The sequence below is a fragment of the Stegostoma tigrinum genome, chromosome 26, assembly GCF_030684315.1.
Source record: "Stegostoma tigrinum isolate sSteTig4 chromosome 26, sSteTig4.hap1, whole genome shotgun sequence".
NCBI lineage: Eukaryota > Metazoa > Chordata > Chondrichthyes > Orectolobiformes > Stegostomatidae > Stegostoma > Stegostoma tigrinum.
The window spans coordinates 48,330,553-48,350,599 of record NC_081379.1 but is presented as its reverse complement, the minus strand read 5'-3'; the positions used below and the strand labels follow the sequence as shown (position 1 = coordinate 48,350,599).

At 42.3% G+C, this 20,047-nt stretch overlaps 1 protein-coding gene across 2 annotated transcripts in view; it reads right to left on the bottom strand.

The window, feature by feature from the left end:
• The window catches only part of LOC125464328 (glutathione hydrolase 5 proenzyme-like), an 87,072-nt gene that overhangs the window by 19,279 nt on the left and 47,746 nt on the right, over positions 1-20,047 (bottom strand). For both annotated transcript variants that reach the window (XM_059655163.1, XM_059655164.1), the window contains exons 4-9: positions 17,684-17,885; positions 13,985-14,151; positions 7,020-7,166; positions 5,370-5,497; positions 4,401-4,573; positions 1,337-1,422 (exon numbers count right to left, since the gene is read on the bottom strand). In XM_059655163.1, the coding sequence (XP_059511146.1) occupies positions 1,337-1,422; positions 4,401-4,573; positions 5,370-5,497; positions 7,020-7,166; positions 13,985-14,151; positions 17,684-17,885 (903 nt within the window). The remainder of the gene's footprint in view (positions 1-1,336; positions 1,423-4,400; positions 4,574-5,369; positions 5,498-7,019; positions 7,167-13,984; positions 14,152-17,683; positions 17,886-20,047) is intronic.

The window sequence follows — 20,047 nt, the reverse complement described above, 5'->3', positions numbered from 1 at the left end:
TTGTCCATTTTGACGGGAAGAATCTAACAGAAATAGAAACCCTAAGTGTTGGAGAAACTCAGCAGGTCTGGCAGCATCTCTGGGGAGAAAAGAAAAATTAATATTTCTACTCAAGATACACTTGAAACATTAACTGCTCTATTTTCTCTCCATAGATGTTGCCAGACCTGCTGATTTTTTCCAATAGAGATAATGGGAACTGCAGATGCTGGAGAATCCAAGATAACAAAGTGTGGAGCTGGAGGAACACAGCAGGCCAAGCAGCATCATAGGAGCACAAAAGCTGACGTTTTGGGCCTAGAGCCTTCATCACAGGAGGGTCTGATGAAGGGTCTAGGCCCAAAACGTCAGCTTTTGTGCTCCTGAGATGCTGCTTGGCCTGCTGTGTTCATCCAACTTCACATTTTATTATCTTGGGTTTTTCCAATACCTTTTTTTTATTTCAGCTTTCTCAGAATCTATAGTTTTTTGCTTTAATTGCAATAAAAAAGTCACGGAAATGGTGAGATATTGAGTTTTCTGAGATGGATGGGGACCCTGGTGCCATAGAGCATTAATCATAAAGGTCAGTGTACATGTGCTCGAGTGTTTAGAAAAGCATCTAATCTCACTTGTCACAAGAGGAATTGGATACAAAAGTAGAAAGGTTATTCTTTAGCAATACAAGGCATTGGTGAGACCTCATCTGGAGTACTGTACACATTATTGGGTCGATTCAGTTCAGGGAAAATGTAAATGCATTGGAGTCAGTTCGAAGAAATTTTACCAAATTAAAACCTGGAATCGATGGGTTGTCTTATGAAAGAAGAGTTGGGTAGGCTTAGGCTTGCATCCGCTGGAGATTAGAATGACCTAATTAAAACAAATTCCCCTGAGGTCTTGACAGGGTGGATGTGGATAATATGGGAAAATCTAGAACTAAGGGTTACTATTTAAAAATCCGGGGTTGCCTGTCCAAAACAGATATTATGCACTTTTTTTCTCACACAAAGGATTGCGAGTCTTCGGAATGCTCTTCAGGAAAAAGTATTGGAAGCAGAGACCTTGAATATTTTTAAGTCAGAGATAGTAGATGCTTGTTAAGCAGAGCATTGTAAGCTTATGCAGGCTACGTGTGAATGTGGATTTGATGTCTCAATCCTGCTCTGTCATGATCTCATTAAATGGCAATGCAGGATTGGTGGCCTAACAGCCCAATCCTGTTCCTGATTCACATGTAACTTCTGGTAATATCTATGATAGATGCAAATTATTGCCAATTGTCACAGTTACAAGAAACCCAAGTACACAGGGTTAAGGCAGAAAGCCTTTCTTTGGCCATTTCAGCTGTACTTACCATCTTCAAGTGAACTCCTGCAGAAGTCTGCTAGCTGATTATTCAGGATAATTCCTGTACGATTAGAGAAGATCATGCTGCCAAATCTTTTAAAAACAAAAACACAGCTTATCTTAAAACTTATCCAATTCAATTTCGGAACCAATTTTGTTCCAAAGTATCTTTGTTTGCATCTTACAAATAAAACCCCAAAAGAACTCCAGATGCCGCAAATCTTTTCCCAGCAATTTCTGTTTTCGTTTACATCTTTCCTGATTCTAACTTCCTGTCTTTTTATCGTATAGAATCCCATCCTCACTCCAAATGCTATCCCAATTCATATTAAAAATTATCCATTGATTCTCACTTCAAATCATATTCTAATTCGCATCCAGATTTTCTCTGGATTACCATTCCCTGTTTGATTTCCATTCTAAGTCACATCAGAATTTCTCTTCCCATTCCAAATACAGACCTACAGCCATTCAGGATTCTGCTTTAGTTTTCATCCCCATTTCCTATTTCCATTCCTCTATTACAGTTTCTAAGATGCATTTGCATTCACATTCCAAAGATTTTTCCTGACATTTTAATCCCAGCCCCTCATTTCAGAAACCGCATTGCACTGACAATTAATTCATATCAAATGTATTATCCAAACTTTGATTGACATCCAAAATGATATCCCAAGCCACCTTCACTCATATCTCACTCCCAATCTTAATTTGGAGCGGCACGGTGGCTCATTGATTAGCACTGCAGCCTCACAGCGCCAGGTTCAATCCCAGCCTCGGGTGACTGTCTGTGCGGAGTTTGCACATTCTCCCCGAGTCTGCGTGTGTTTCCTCCAGTTTCCTCCCACAGTCCAAAGATGTGCAGGGTAGGTGGATTGGCCATGCTAAATTGCCCCCAGTGTTCAGGGGTGTGTGGGTAATAGGGGGATGGGTCTGGGTCAGATGCTCCAAGGGTCGGTGTGGACTTGTTGGGCTGAAGGGCCTGTTTCCACACTGTAGGGAATCTAATTCTCTGATTAATTCAGGTACTAATTTCTTATTTCCACCTATATTCGATTCCAATCACATTTTTTATTCAAACTTCCATCTGAACTTGGGTCCAACTCTCACATTGGGACCCATATCAAATCTCATCCCAATTTCTCCACACGCAAGCACAGATATTCTGGTTAGGGAGTCAGTTAGCTGAACACCTGGTTTGCAATGCAGAGTGATGCCAACAACATGAATTTAATTCCTGTACCAGCTGAGATCACCACAAATGTCCCAATGTCTCAACTTAACCACCTGCCCCTTGGCATGGTGACCCTCAGCTTAAACCACCATCAGCTGTCTCTCGCTCTCTCCCCCTCTCTCCATACTAAGAGAGCAGGACAGTGGTGACTGTATTTTTACCTTACAGTCAGATTAAACTCAGTAAGGGAAATCGAAGAAAAATGTTTTATTCACAAAATTATATCTACTGCAGACCTATATTTCAACTTAAGTTGTCTCAGGGTCTTTTCATTTTTGACATCACGGATGTCCTTAAACATACACTCTGTGCACCATTATGCAGCAAGAACATGATGCAATTACCAGATGGTGCTGTCTCTGAAGTTAACATCAAAAGCTGCACTTGCAGTCCACCCACACCCTGAACCTTCAGCAGAGTGCTGGAGATGAAGCCTGCAGTAGGTCCACCTCAGTGACACACTTTCCAAGAAGCCTCCTCCCAGGAAGTAATATTGAGGTGTACAGCAGCAGAAAATTGGGCATGGGGTTTGTTGGACTTGAGTGTTCGCTATTTTCACAACTGTACAATTTTCTTGCAACACTCCCATTAAAAGGATGTTTCTTTAACTTCCAATCCTACAGGCACTCGGTATAATTTTGGGCTTCATCCTTATACATTTATGAAGCCTCAGAAAGAAAGATTTGCATTTATAAAACACCCTTTACGACAGAGCAAAGCACTTCCCAATTACGGGAGCATTTTGAAATGTTGCCACTACTGCAAAGTAGGAAACATTGCACCATAATCTCCCACAAACAACACTGAGATAACAATCATCTGCCTAAAAGGCACTGATTGCGAAGAAGGATTAGCTAAGGTTCCAGGCTTAGCTCTGCTGTTCTTCTTTGGAAAAAGAAATGGAGAACCAATTTAACATCTTAACCTGAAACAATGCACCTCAGAGAGCACCATCCTCCCTCAATATTGCATTAAGGCACTGGCTGAGTCTCTTGGAAGGAACATGGCCCAAAGCCTTCTGTGTTACAGGCAAAATGCTACCAACTGCTCCACAACCATCCGCTCGCGACACGATTCACTTCAGCACATAGCTGTGGAAAGCTGTTTTTTGACACCATCTCGATGTATGGTTTAAATGTACAAATAATGATACCTTTTGACTGAGCAACACATTTCATGTATGTTAGAAAACTAGCAAATAGAATCACAGAATCCCTACAGTGTGGAAACAGGCCCTTCGGCCCAACAAGTCCACACCACCCCTCAGAGCATCCCACCCAGACCCATCCCCCTGTAACCCACACACCCCTGAACACGAAGGGTAATTCAGCATGGCCGATCCACCTAGCCTGCACATCTTTGGACTGTGGGAGGAAACCGAAGCACCCGGAGGAAACCCACGCAGACACGGGGAGAATGTGCAAACTCCACAAAGACAGTTACCCGAGGCTGGAATCGAACCCGAGTCCCTGGTGCTGTGAGGCTGCAGTGCTAACCACTGAGCCACGTGCTGCCAGTTTTATTTAAGAAATATTGTATCATCTTTCCTAATTAGGTAGAATCATAGAATGCCTACAATGTGAAAGCAGGCCATTCGGATTTAGGATTTAAATTATTTTCTGTAATGTTTTAATCCTACCACTGATTTAAGTGGGTACGATTCTTATGTTGCCCAGAAGTATTATAGGCCTTTGGTCATGGGACATAGTTTGATTACTGTCTTTAGATTCCAAACACCAAGTACCTAAAACACACCTATCAAATGTGATGGATTCCCTGGCACATATCCAGCCTGTGATGAAATTGGTATTATGTGGTTAAGGATATCTGTACTTACAAATGATTGATCGAGCTAGTGACAGAAACCGCATTGCCATGTCTGTCTATCACTGAAACGTGACTGGTGCCATATGAGTCGGGCGCCTGGTGGTCAATGTCGTAGTATTCCAGAGAATGGGCTTGATCATCAATACGCCGTCGCATAGATTCAGCAAACCCATCAGACAACAGCTGGGATATTTGAATTAGATAGAGAGAGCAGACGTTACACTGGGGAACATTGCACAAATCTATCTCTCACGTGAGAGGATGTGGTATAACAGGAGGTTCCTATAGTGAGGAATATGATACATCAGAATGTCACAGAGAAAAGTTACAGCCGAAGCTGTCTATTTTGGTTTGGTTTTCACATCCCACCCAGTTTCCCACGTCTCACAGGCATATGTTTTAAATGAAGGGATCAAAGAGACACACACATGCAGAAATAGCTTGGAGGCATATTTAAACCTTTAATATCATATGGGTAGTAAATAGGAGTTATCCCTTGCAAAGGGGCTCCAATGAACTGCTCAATTAATTCAGTACGAGACTCATGCCACGTGGCATGAAACAGCACCACACACCCCTTCCTCCATATCATGACACCTTGTCGATTAATACATTTGTTGGCCATACTACGGCCACAACTGGTTTCACTGCTCCCGAATTAAGGAGAGGAAGATCAGCCTTGGTTCCCACACCTGGCTGGTACACCCAATATCCACTCAATGAAAGCATCCTGAGTGGATTTCTGATGGCGAGTGGGTGGATTGTTCTAATTTTAGCCTGGATGCAACTCCCCGAGCGAACTAACGCACCCAGGCTGACATATGAATAATGTCAACTTGAGCGTTCTTGTCTGTGGAGTTGTATTCCAGCAAGAATTAGCACCTTTAAGAGCAAAGTGCACACAATCCAGCGCATCAAGATTCACACAGCGATAATTTTCCTTGCCAATAGTTGTGGAGATTAAAAAAAGACTACTAACATTTGACCAGAACGTCGAATCCATCAGATTACTTAGCTGTCCATTTCCAAATTTTAAGGCTTCTATGATACGATGGTATGTCTGGACCCTTTGATTTTTCTCCATAGACTCAACAGAAAACTTAAAGCCTGATGGAGACCAGAACAAAATGCTTTACCATTCAATTCACTTGTAGGGAAACACATTTGTTGTTTATTGCTTGAACCAAACGCTGTCACGTAAAGAACTTGCATATCTAAACATAACAACACTTTCTTTCAGCAGTGAAATTTATACATGTTTACACCAGATTACATAATATGTACTGGCATTGAAAGCTGATTTATAAGCCAAAGGATGAAGAAATAAACGACCAAAAGACATGCCAAGTCGCTAAGCCCAATGATCATCTCAGGAAACTAGGAATACGAACCAAATGGCGACCTCGCTGGTGTCTCTGACATGCCAAATATGAATAAATTATTTGTTGGTACATATATCACAAGGGGAGGTGATGGCCTAGTGGTATTATCATCAGACTGTTAATGCAGAGACCTGGGCAACGTTCTGGGGCCCGGGTTCGAATCCCACCATGGCGATGGTGGAATTTGAATTCAGTAAATTCAATAAATTAAAAATCTAATGGTAACTGTGAATCCATTGTCAATTGTCAGGAAAAACCCCTCGGGTTCACTAATGCTCTTTAAGGAAGGAAACTGCCATCCTTATCTGAGCTGGCCTACATGTGACTCCAGACCCACAGTAATGTGGTTGACTCTTAACCGCCCTCAGGGCAATTAGGGATGGGCAATAAATGCTGCCCTAGCCAGCGATGCCCTCATCCTGTCAATGAATAAAAATGGATAACTATACAGATCGCGAGGTACAAAAGGATAGAAAGAAAGTATTAAATAGAGTTCATCTTCCAGCGGCCAGGGTCTCAAACATGATCCCAGGGCAGATGCAAGGCCCCCCAATCCGGTCACCACCAACACTGCTCCAGCCTGTTCCTGTGCTGTAATTCTCTTTATTCTCTTCACACACCATCAGGAAGATGAAGCAAAGAAGAAGAAGAAGAAGAAGAAACAGAAAAAAAAGATGAGGGGGAGAGAAAGAAAAAGAATGCATCTGGCCTGAAGCAGAGAGGCCTACTGTACCAGAGCCACCATCTTGAATGACTGGGCCCGCTCCCCGCTCGGCACTGCACAGGCTACATAGAGTTAAGCTGCAATCCCACTGGCCCCATCAAACTCTCCGTGGGGCAGGTAAACATAGACACAGAGTGAAGCTTCCACTACAATGTCCTGACAAACATTGACGGGAACAATACAGCATATGCTTGAATTGGAGTAAAGCTCCCACTGCACCACATTAACAACAGACCGAACAGCAGCGATAGCAGCAAGCTGAAAGTGAAAGCAACAGAATTTTGAAAGGAATTTCTCATAATCATCAGCTTTGAATTTATTGAGAGAACTGCAGACAGTTTGGGTCAGTCATGTTTATGTCATGTCTTTGAGGTTTCCACAGGTCTTCTATGGCAATGTAGGAGGAGAAATTTTGTAGAAACACATACAAACACATAGACAGAAATATAAACAGCGATAACATAAAATGACAGAAGTAAATGAGAAGATTTTTATTGGTATGCACTAATATTGTTACTCTTACCTTTCAGTATGTTGAGGATGAGGCTGACAATGATTCCCTTTGATGGCAGAGGTGGGAAGTACATCACGTAGTCACCCACCGAAACATTCAGGGGTACCATGATGGAAGCTTTGTATTGTTTCAAATCTTGATGTGTTAAAATGCCATCTATGGACAAATAGAAAGCAATGATCGGAGATACTTTCGGACATTGAACAACCACTCAGATAGTGTTTGAGGTATGATCAGGAAAACCAGCACTGACAACAAAGAACCGTGAAGTCTGTTAACCATGAGACAATACCGTTGGCCATGGGAAGGTGAGGCACTGCGAGAACTGCAATGTAAGGAGATCACACACAAGGGGAGTCGGGGTGAAATGACTTTAGGTCAGACCTACAATGACAGAACCTGCAGGAACATGTCCAAACAAAATCGGAAACTCCACCTGAGGATCCAAGGCTGTGTACTGATGTACCAAGGGTTATGAAATGGAATTCAGTGTTTAGGGATCTACATATCAGTGGAGAGTTGGTAATGACACTAGACTGGCAAAGCAAAGGCTCTGGAAGCATGCATTTGAATTGCTCTCCATCAAATGGTGAAATCTAAATTCAGTTAATAAAACTGGATTTAAAAGTAGTGCAACAGTGACCATCAAATATTATAAAAACCCATCAGGGAAGGAGGATCTGCTGTCCTTATTTGGTCTCTACATAAGAAAAGGAATAAAAACTGACAGGTGACCTGACATCAACCCGATGACAATGGCAAATCCCAGTCCTGTTCCCTGCAAAGTTCTCCTTCTGACATCTAGGGTACATCGCAAAATTGAAAGAGCTATCCCAAATAGTGTCACAGACAAGCCAAATGACAATGTGACTATTCTACAGAATTGTGAAGCAGGTTCAAAACATCAGCTTTCCTGCTCCTCTGATGCTGTTTGGCATGCTGTGTTCATTCAGCTTTACACCTTGTTATCTCAGATTCTCCAGCACCTGCAGCTTCTAATATCTCTGAAACAATTTTAACCCCACTGCGAAGCCTCTAAGGATACTTACCTTGAAGAAGTTACCCTCCTCCCTCCGGGAAGGCATTTCTGAAAAAGAGTCTAGGCCCGAAACATTAGCTTTCCTGCTCCTCTCATGCTGCTTGGCCTGCTATGTTCATCCTGCTCTACATCTTGTTATCTCAGTTACAAACAATGAGCCAGACTCCAATCCATTTCCTAGTGTACCTTCTATGCTCTTGACTGATGAATCATATTCCGTGTTGAATATCAAGTGGAGAAAACATTCAGGTGACAAGAACACATAATACACACTTGATGGGGAGGTGGGTGTGGAGGCAACGATGGCCATCTATAGGACTGGCTCACCAGTCTGACCACTGTCCGAAATCTAAAGGACATAACCACTTGGCTGGGCTGGGCTGGGGACGAGAGCATCAGGAAGTGGGAAAGATGATCCTCAGCAATCTGTCATGTGCCTCTGCCCATGGCCCTATTGGTAAGAGTGAATACTGCACAATCCTAACAGAGATAACGTTCACATTCAGAATGCCATCCATTGTGATGTGGGACACAACCATCATGCTAAATGACATAGTCTCTGAAAGATCTAGTAACGCAAAATTGTGCATCCATGAAGCACTGTGATCCATCAACAGCAGCAAAATTATACACCAGCACAATCTGTAACCTCGTAGCCCCATTCAACCGTACCATCAACCCAGGGGATCAACCCTCGTTCAATGGAGAGTGCAGTGGGGCACGCCAGGAGCAGCAGCAGGCATACCTGAAGTTGAGGTGTCAACCTGGTGAAGCCACCAAGCAGGACTACTTGCACACCAAACAGCGAAAACAGCAAGTGATAGACACAGCTAAGCGATCAATGGAGCTGACCTGCTGTAACTATTTGTGAATAGTGGTGGACAATTAAATAACCCAGTGGAAAAGGACACTCCACAACTATCCCGATCCTCAATGATGGAAGAGCCGAGCACAACAGTGCAAAAGACAAGGCTGAAGCTTTCACAGCAGTCTTCAGCCAGAAGTGCCGCGTGGATGATCCATCTCGGCCTCTTCCAGTGGTCTCCATCATTACAGATACCAGTCTTCAGCCAATTCGATTCACCCCACGTGATATCAAAAAATGATTGGAAGCTTTGGATACTGCGAAGGCTACGGGCCCTGAAAACTTGTGCTCAGAAATTTGCCACTCTCCTAGCCAAGCTGTTCCAGTTCAGTTATAACACCGGCGTTGACCTGACAATGTGGAAAATTGTCCAAGTAGGTCCTGAAAACAAAGAACAGGGCAAATCCAACCGGGCCAATTACCGCCCCATCAGTCTACTCTCAATCATCAGTAAAGTGATGGAAGGTGTCAACAACAGTGATATCAAGCAGCACCTGCTCAGCAATAACCTGCTCAGTGACACCCAGGTTGGGTTCCACCAGGGCCACTCAGCTCCCGACCTCATTACAGCCTTGGTTCCAACATGGACAAAAGAGCAGAAATAGGCCATTCTGCCCATTGAGATGTTTGCTGATCGGATAATCCTCAACTCCACCTTCCTGGCTTTTCCCTAGAAGCCTTGATTCCTATACTGATAAAATATTGAACAGTAGTAATGTGCCATTCAGGCCTTTGAAGCTGCTCTGCCATTCAATGCAATCATGACAACCTTTATCTTAATGCAATATTCTGCTTTTACCCCACATCCCTTAATGCCTCTAAAATCTAAAAAGCTATCAATTTCTTCTTTGAATATATTGAGTAACTTGGCCCACACAAATTTCTATGGTAGGGAATTTCATTCATCCTTTGAGTGAAGAAATGTCTAAATAAAAAAGTCCTCCTCATCTCTATCTTAAATGTGCAACTAGTTAAAAGCGCATTGAGAATAGGAGTTTGGAGGTCCTGTTGCCATTGTACAAGTCATTGGTTAGGCTCCTTTTGGAATACTGCATTCAATCCTGGTTTCCCTGCTGTAGGAAAAATGTTGTGAAACTTGAAAGGGTTCAGAAAAGATTTACAAGAATGTTGCCAGGGTTGGAGAGTTTGAGCTATAGGGAGGGGCTGAATAGGCCCTGGAGAGTTTATAAAATCACGAGGGGCATGGATGGGTGAATAGCCAAGGGTAAGAGAGTCCAAAGCTAGGGGGGATTAATGTGAGAGGGGAAACAATTTAAAAGGGACTCAAGGGGCAACGTCTTCACACAGAGGGTGGTGTGTATGGAATGAGATGCCAGAGGAGGTGATGGAGGCTGGTACAATTACAGCATTTAAAAGGCACCAGAAAGGGTATATGAATAGGAAGGGTCTGGAGGGATATGGGCCAAATGTTGGAAAATAGAACTAGATTAATTTAGGATATGTGGTCAGCATGGAAAAGTTGGGCCGAAGGGCCTGTTTCTGTGCTACGCAACCCTCTGGCTCTGCGTTGTGCCTTCTGCTCTTAGGCACTTTCCACATGAAATTACCTTCCCACGTCAACCCTGTCAAGACCCTGAATAATCTTATATGCTTCAATAAAGGTCACAACTTGATCTTCCAAAATTCTAATGAGCTACTCAACCTTTTCTTATAAGATAGTGCCTTCACACTTCAAGTGAACATTCTCTGACTGCTTCCAAGATAAGAGAACTAAAACAATTAATACTATTCTAGCCATGATCTGCCCTGCATAGTTTGAGTAAGGCCTCCCTACTTGTATACTCATTTAAAATCAAGGCCAAAATTCCATTTGCCTTCCTTATTACTGGGTGAACTTGGATGGTAGCCGTCTGCAGTCTATCCCTACTTAAATAATAATCAGCTCCTCTATTCTTCCTGCCAAAGTACATAAACTCTGATTTTCTCACAATGTATTCTGTCAAGTTTTGCTCAGTCACTTAACCTGTTTATTTCCTCTGTAGACTCAGTGTCATTCTCACAACTTACCTTCCCACCTATTTTTGTGTCATGCAGAAACATGGCTAAGCACATTCACTTTCTTCATCCAACAGACAGTGTCTGATGTGAATAATTGTCCACAATTGATTCCTGTAGTATTCTACCATTCACACCTGAAAACCCCTTCTTTATTCCAACTCTGTCTTCCAGTAGCTTATTAATCCTCTACCCATCGCTAAATATACTCCCTCCAACAACATGGCATCTTCTCTTATTAAACGGTCTCATATATGGTACCTTATAAACATCTTATGGAAAACCAAATATATTACATTCAATAGTTGCCCTTTATCTATCCTGCTTGTTACCTCCTCAAAAGGACTCTAATAAATTTATTAGACATGATTTTCCCTTCATGAACCCACGCTGACTCTGACAGATCACATGTATTTCTAAATGCTCTGCTATTACATCCGTTATAATAGACTCTAACATATTCCCAATAAAAAAAAACTAACCGGCCTATAGTGACCTTTTTTTTCTGTCGCCTTCCCTTTTCTAAATAAAGGTGTTACATTGGCATTTTTCCAATCTGCTGGGACATTTCCTGAATCTAAGGACTCTTGGATGATTGCCAAACACATCCAATATCTCTTCAGTTATTTACTTTAAAACTCTAGGATGCACCTTCAGGTGCAGGGGACTGATCATCCTATAGCCCTATTAGTTTTCAGAGTACTTTTTCCTCCAGTGATAGTTAGTGTGTTCATTTCCTCCCCTCAATTTAGCCCTGTGATTAATATTTTCAGAACACTATTCTACACATGAAAAGTATTTATTCAATTCTGTGCTATTTGCTGGTTCCCCATTAATTATTTCCCCAGTCTCATTCTCTAAAGGACCGATGTTCATTCTGCCTTCCCTTTTCTTTTTTATATATTTTAAAACATTCTTACTGTCTGTTTTTATATTATTTGTTAGTTTACCCTCAGTTTATTTTCCCTCTCTATTCTTTGGTCATTTTTATTTGGCTTTTAAAACTTTCCCTAACCTCTGGATTACTTCTAATCTTTACCATATGGTATTGAATTGAAAGGGGAAAAAAGCAGACAATTTTCAACTTCCCTGGTTCACCACAGGGTCAGTTTATCTCTTTCCTAGAATCCTTTCGCCTCCACTGGGATATATCTTGGCTGTGAGTCATGAACAATTTTCTTAAATATCTGCCATTGTTTTTCAATCATCTTTTCTGCTAAATTCCTTTCCCAGTTCACAACCAGCTCTGCCCTCCTTGATTTGTAATTAAAACTATTAAAATTTAGCACAATTGTTTCTGACCCACCTTCCTCCCTCTCAAACTGATTGCTAAATTCTACCATGTTATGGTCACTGTTCCCCAGGGGATCTTTTACGCCGACATCACTTATTAAAGCTGCCTCAGTTAACATCACCAGATCCAAAACAGCTTGATCCCTGATTGGATCAATACATATTATTCTAGGAGACAGTCTCAAATACATGCTACAAATTCTTCCTCCCAGCTACCTAACATTCTCATTATTGGGAAAAAAAATCAACAATGATTAAGGTACTACATTTTTTACATGTCCTCAGTGTCTCCTAATTTATCCTCTGTCCTACAACTTGTAAACTACTCAGAAACACAGAGAATAGGAGCATGAGTAGGCCATTCAGCCCTCAAGTCTGCTTGGCCATTCATTATGATTATTACTAAACATCCAACTCAGTAACCTATTCCCAATTTTCCCTCACATCCTTTGATCCCTTCAGTCTCAAGTGCTACATCCAACTCCTTCTTGAAATCACACAGTGTTTTGGCCTGGAATGCTTTCTGTGGCAAAGAATTCCACAGGCTTACCACTCAGTGAAGAGAATTCTCCTCATCTCTGTTTTATATGGTTTACCCTGCATCCTTATGACTGTCACTGCTGGTTCTGGGCTCCCCCATCGTTGGGAATATCTGCCCTACATTTACTGTGTCCAGTGCTGTTAAATTTTCAAAGCTTCCAACAAGATACCCCTCTCATTCTTCTAAACTTCAGTGAATACAATCCTAACTGACTCAATTTCTCCGTATTTGTCGGTCCTGCCATCCCAATAGTCAGCCTGGGAAATCTTTGCTGCACTCCTTCCATAGTCAGAACACCCTTCTTCAGAAAAAGGGACCAAAACTGTATGCAGTATTCCCGGTGTGGTCTCACTCAGGCCCTGTACAACTGCGGTAAGACATCCCTACTCCTGTGTTCCAATCCTCTCGCTGAACCTGGCTTTACCACTGATCAGAAACTGAACTGGGCCAGCTACATAAATACAATGGCTACAAGAGCAGGCCGGAGGTTAGGAATACTGCAGTAAGTAACTCACTTCCTGACTCCCCAAAGCATGTCCACCATCTACAAAGGCACCAGTCAGGAGTGATGGAATACTCCCCACTTGCCTGGATGGGTGCAGCCCCAACAACACTCAAGAAGTTCGACACCATCCAGGACAAAGCAACCCCCACTGATTGATGCCACATCCACAAACATCTAACTCCATTCACCACTGATGCATACTATACTGCAGAAACTCACCAAAGATCCTTAAACAGCATCTTCCAAACCCACCACTACTTGCACCTTGAAAGACTAGGGAAGCAGATACCTGGGAACACCATTCCCTGCAAGTTTCCCTCTGAGCCAGTCACCATCCTGACTTGGAAATATATCGCTGTTCTTTCACTGTCACTGGATCAAAGCCCTGTAACTGAACTATCTCAATGGCAAAAATTGTGAAGTTGTGTCATACAGTTTAAGGTGCCATTTGGAGAGTAACATGTTGGAAGTGCATTCTTTTGAGATTTGATAAGATTAAGAGCAAGAGCAAATCGTGAAAATCCTCCATGACCCAATCTTCTCCATTGCCAGTTGTAAACCACGTGTGCAGATTCTCAGATGTTCTGTCTATTAAATTCATGAGGCTGAAAAATCAGAGACTGGACCAAGTAAATTCTCACTGACTATGGGCATTAGCCTTAACTTCCCACTTGTATTATTCCGAAAGTTGCCCAAGATAAAATGAGAGAAATACCTAAATTGTTAGCAGCTTCTTCCTGTAGATCCAAAATGAGATCATGTCCAATTTTTCCATTGTAGAAAGCATCAGGCCCTTGTTCAGCAATAATCTTCAGTGTTTTTGCAAGCTGTTCATTCTTCATGATTTCACGTGGACTACCAGTTCGGTTGTAAAACAGGGAACTAAAATAAAAAGATGCCTGATTAACGTAAATCCCTGAACCGCCTTCCAATTCAATTCAATCACCTAACACTGTGTTCATGAATATCTATCAAGATGCCAGTACTATTAAAGAGATTTGGTTTCCTCTGGGTGCTGCTGTTAGAACACTGATCAACCCACTTGTGACCACCTTCTTGATGTGTAATGTTAACAGCTTCCCATTTCCAATCTCACACCAAGTCCCATTCATTCACAGCCCTGTGCTTGCTGCCATGTTAATGAGTTACACAAATGACCCTTTGTTTATTAAACCCAAAGTCTGGACAAAGGGAGTAACAATGTGTCTGCTGGGCTTGAAAATCATCATCTCTGGATTATTAATTGAATCACATACAAATAAGATGGGAGAAGAGAGTTCCAGCTCTCAGGGCACCAAAACTGAGGGTTTTACAATTAGCACAGTCTCCACCTTAAATATGCTTAGGCCAGTGCTCCAGTGAACTGCATTACTCGACAAGTAGAGAGGATTTTTAACTAATAATGAGGCAAGGGTTCAAATCGGTGAAGATGTGGAAAATCAAAGAGTAGTGAGAAGGAAAAACAAAAATGCGTGGATACAGGAAATGATAAGCAGGGCATGACAGGATGGAAATTAGTGTATATATGTAAGAGCACATCAAGAGAGAAGGCTACACGTTACGAGAGAGTAAAAAGACAAAATTGAAAATCTGAATGTATGTGGCATTTTAAAAAAACTGATGAACTGGTAGTGCATTGACAAAGATGTATGATCTGAGAGTCAGTACAGTGACATGGCTGTGGGATGATAGATTGGGACGTGAATATTAAAGAAAATACAACATTTAGGATGGACAAGAAATTAGGGAATGGTAGAGGGAATGGTTCTCTTAATTAACGATGGCATTGACAAAGTAGAGAAAGGTGAGAAGAGATACAATTTTGCGAAGAACACTAACTCTGGTCCCTCTCCACAGATGCTGCCAAACCTGCTGAATTTCTCCAGCACTTTCTGTTTTTGTTTCAGATTTCCATCATCTGTAGTTCTTTGTTTTATTATACAAATTGGGTCTGGTTTCTCCAGAATTTAGAAGGTTAAGGGTGATCTGATTGCAATCCAAGACATTAACTGGAAAAGACAGGGTAGGTAAAGATAAACTATTCCCAGTTTGGAGATTCTAGAATTAGGGGGCATAGTCTAAGAATTAGGGCCAGACTGTCCAGGAGCGAGGTTAGGAAGCACTTCTGTACACAAATTGAGATTCAGAACTCTCTTCCACAAATGGCAATTGATGCTCGATCAGTCATTAGTTTTAATCTGAGATTATGTCTTTGCTGAGCAAAAATACAGCTAAGGATATCCTTGCTCTTAGTGAATGGTGGGATGGGATTGAGGGATTTAATAGTCTACTCCTGTTCCTACATAGGAAGTTCAGGAAATAAGGTTGTGGAAGTGGTTTGGGTAGGGATGAGAAATGATAAGGCAAGAAAGATTTTGTGGCAGTGATATACTGCCTCGCTTACAGAGACGATATGGTAGGATGGAAGAAATAATGGAAGCTTCTCACTGATGATGGAAGATTGCAACATATAAGATCCTCAGGGGATTTGGCAGGGTTGATGCGGAAAAGATGTTTCCACTTGTTGAAGAATCTAGAACTAGGGGCCACAATTTAAAAACACACTGACACCCACTTAAGGAGAATGACTTTCTCACTGATTCACGATTCTTCAGAACTCTTCTTGAAAAAACAGTGACCGCGGAGTCTTTCAATCATTTTAAGACAGAGTTGGATGGACTCTCACTAAGTAATGAGGTGAAAGGTTATTTTGCGTTGGCGGGAATTTGGAGTAATCAGATCAGTTGTGACCTTACCGAGTGATAGAGTAGGTCCAAGGGACAGAGTGGCCTGTTGCCAGTTGTAATTCACGTGTTCATATGGCTGTGATTATTCTTTTACCAACTGGTTAGATTCTTAGGAGACGAAAGATGAAGGTTCAGCAATGTGACTTTAAAGCTTTTCGAAAACAAGAAGAGTTTTAGTCATGCTAAAGTTTCAATTTATTAATCTGTTATTGTTTTCCAGGTCAAGAATCCATTGTTCACTTTTGGAGGTTGATGGAGCTGTTAGCAGCTCAGGAAGCGTAAATGAGGTAACATGACTCTCCCTTTGTTATCAGCTGCTACTGGGAAAACATACTGTCCATCATTCTTTTACTTCCGCTGTCTATAACAATCTACAGAGTGAAAAGGTGAGCGATTCCGGGAGGATGGTGTCTCAGCTCTGTCCTAGTATTTACTGACGGAACGTTCCGGTACGGGCACCAACTTGCATTATCTGATTGACAGTGGCCTTGTTTCAGCCCAGCAAAGTCCGTTTTAAAAACTATAGTCTTAAACCAATTTTGGACCGCTTTCAGTTCTTCTGAAGCCAACAGGCATTAAAGTTTTGTGTGAAGTACTGTTTCACATTTTACAATTAGATCGAAATCTGTTTCACTGAGCAACTGCTCCTTATTTATGCAATCTCCATCAGACCAACAATCTTCCAAAATCCAAATTCTAGAGAAAGCAGGTCTGATTTATATGACTCTTTTCATAACTTAACCCCTGAAGTCTGGGTATCATTCTGTAACCGTTGTTATGTTCCTTCCACGGCCAGTATATCCTTCCCAAGGGGTGGTGCCCAAGTGGGGTCTATCCAGGGGTTTGTGTCACTATAGCAGAAAATAAAGTGCAGTTCTTCCAGGTTGTGCTGAACGTCACTGAAGCTCTGCAGCAAGCCTGAGGCAGTAATGTTCGCATACTCCATCTGGAGGCTCTGCAGACCTTTCAGGGCTCAATATTGAGTTCAATAATTTTAGAGCCTGAACACCTTCTTCCATGTCCTTTACTCACTCCATCCCCCCCAGGTCCTGTCACGACATGGGCTTCTTTCAGTGCAACTGACACATTTTCATCCACTGATGCGTGTCATTATCAGCACTTTCTCTTTTCCCAGGCTACCATTAGCCATCCCTTTGTCTGCCTCACGGTCTCATTTTCCCTCTGGGCTCTGTCTTCACCTCTGGTTCACTCCTCCCTACATCCCACCTTCAGCATGTGTACCATCTTTTCCCAACTACTATCACTTCTGAAGAACGGCTACTGGCCCTGAAACATTAATTCTGCTTTCTCTCCACAGACGCTGCCAGAGCTGCTGAGTTTCCGCACCAATTTTGAGTTTTGTTTCAGATTTCCAGCACCCCATAGTTCTTTGTTTATTTTAGCTTTTAGGTCAATGTTTGGTTGATAACACTGCTGTGACTTTTGTGAGATAGTAAGGACTGCCAGTGGTGCAGTTTTTTTCCCCATTTGGGATGATCTGGTTGTGTATTTTTACCATGTTAAAGGCACTTTTGAAATGCTTATTGGTTTTGGTGTTGCTGTTGTTACTGTGTTTGATCAAAATATTGCACAGTAGGATAACTAGGTTCAGTGCTGGTTTTGAGATGAACTGTGATCATGCTATCTTGTGTGAAGCCTGTACTTACCTCAGTGATGAACTCTTTAGTTTAATGCGAAGTAACGTAAAATTTAAAAGCTGTTTCAGAAACTTTGGGGTCTGGAAGCCTCTTTGTGCTAGCTGTATTGAAGGTTCAAACAGGGCTTTCCACGATAATTTTCCGAATTTCTGGTGGGCTTCCCAGTAGCCGCTCAGTTCCCCTGGCACAGCAACCCATTGGCTACCTGAATCTGGAGTTAACACATATACAAATCATCCTGGCAGCTCATTTAATCGGTGGCAAACCATTGTAGTTAAATCAATAAAATTAACCGAGCTGGATTAAACAGAAACCTCTAATGTCTGAATTCCTACTTGTACCAGTTCTCTTCTTAAACCTTTTACTTGGTTTCCCCACCTGTATCCTTCTGTAAGGTGCTCCTCAAAACATATCTCTTTGAACAAATGTTATCATCTGTTCTAATATCTCCTCCTCTGACTCTGCATTGATAATGCTCTTGTAAAACACCCCATGATGTGTTGAGTGGATTTAAAAATAATTGTTGATACTATAAGATATATAAGGTATATAAAATATCAGTGTGGGCTGACCCCAGCCTCAGAGAGAAAAGAGCAGTGGAGCAATAAGGCTCGTTATCTGCTCGTAACACCATGCATTTGGAAGCATTTTTCTCTCGCTCTCCAACGTGACTAGGTCTCTCATGTTACAAGGAGCTGGATTTTGTTAGGGTCGGCAGTAACATTGACTGCAACTCTGTTGCCAGCTTTTATGTCATAGAAGAGCTCTCCGCATTTCCGACAGGAGATTCCGATCAAGCAGAGTCCAAAACTGCAGAGCTGTGTCTCCATTCTGTCTGCTGCATCAGTGTAAGGCATACAGGAGAAGGAAAACCTTGTCACCTACACCGCACCCTGCAACCCAGCCATCATCACAACGGTCAGATGCTCTATTCTGAAACTGGCAAGGCCAGTATAATGGAGGCACTGTAAAAGGATGAGTATATAAGATTAGTGTAGAGTTAGGTGCCAGGAGTGTAGGCGATGGCCCAGGGTGCCCGTTAAGTAGGATGCTAAGTGGGTAAAAGGCAGGGTGGCAGGTAGCTAAATGTCCAGGTTGACAGGGATAGGGTGCCAGGTCTTTAGAGGGTAATGTGTCAATTGGACTGGGGGTCAGGTGCCAGTTTTGCAGTGCCAAGTTTGTCTGGTGCCAAATTATGGGTAGGATTTGGGGTGCCAGATGGGCAGATGCAAGGGGTTAGGTTATTGATAGAGTGTTTAGACTAGGTCAGGGTGAACAGCAGACATTGAGTCTGGGGCTTTGTGTCCCGTGGGCTAGGGCTGTTGGGTACCAGAGATACACGAATGACGTAGGGTGAGGGCCTGGAGGCATAATTTTGCAAAGAAGAATACAAACGGGATAGTAGAGCAAAAGGGTTTTGATGTACAAATACATAAATCACTGGAAAATTGCACTACAGATTGACAAGACCATAAGAATATAAAAGAAGAAACTGGCTTATTTCTAGAAGAGATCTGAAACATGAAGAAGTTTATGTTGGACTTGTTATCAGGCCTTGATTATATCACATTGAGAGTGTTGTGTGCTGTCTGGCTGTTATTGAGGGATTGAGGAAGACCAGGAAAGAATTACTAGTATCAGAAAAGTGAAAGTATACACAAACGTACAGATACAAAGAGGAGAGTAAAAGCAGCTGAGAATCTGATTTCTTTACATAAAGAAAGCTGAGGTTGATCAAACAGAGAGCTTTAAAATTATGAATACTCCTGATAGAGTGAGAAAGGAAACAGTAAAACTGCCGTAGTCCTACTAAACCATAGGGCTGCTGCCTCATTGGAGAGAGATGACTGATGGTGGATAACCTGAGGGTTACCGTGCCTCAGGTAAGGGGAGAGTCCTTCATAGTAACCTCAGCCAGAGCAGGAGTTGAACTCACGCTGTTGGTGTCACTCTACATCATGAGCCAGCCATCCAGCCAACTGAACTAACCCGACTTCGTTCATGATACAGTAAGCAGAGACAGAACTGTTTCTCTCGCGAGCAATATCACAATTGTGGGCTGTTTACACATAACAAACACCAAGAAAGCATCCACCTGACAGAGTTCAATGATTAAGGCACGAGAGGAGCATCAAAGCTGGTCACAGAACTGGTTCAATAAATGATTGGCTGTTTTTCTTTGTGATTCCACAGCCAATAATTACATCAGCTTCTCTGAACACCCCTCTGTGCCCCCGACACCCATCCTGACACTCCATTTACCTTCAGCTTCCCCATCTCCTCCTTCAAGGCCACCTTCTCCCCACCAACAGCCTGTCCACTTTGACCCAAAATCAACAATCACCACCTACTGCATCCCAATTTTCCACCCCA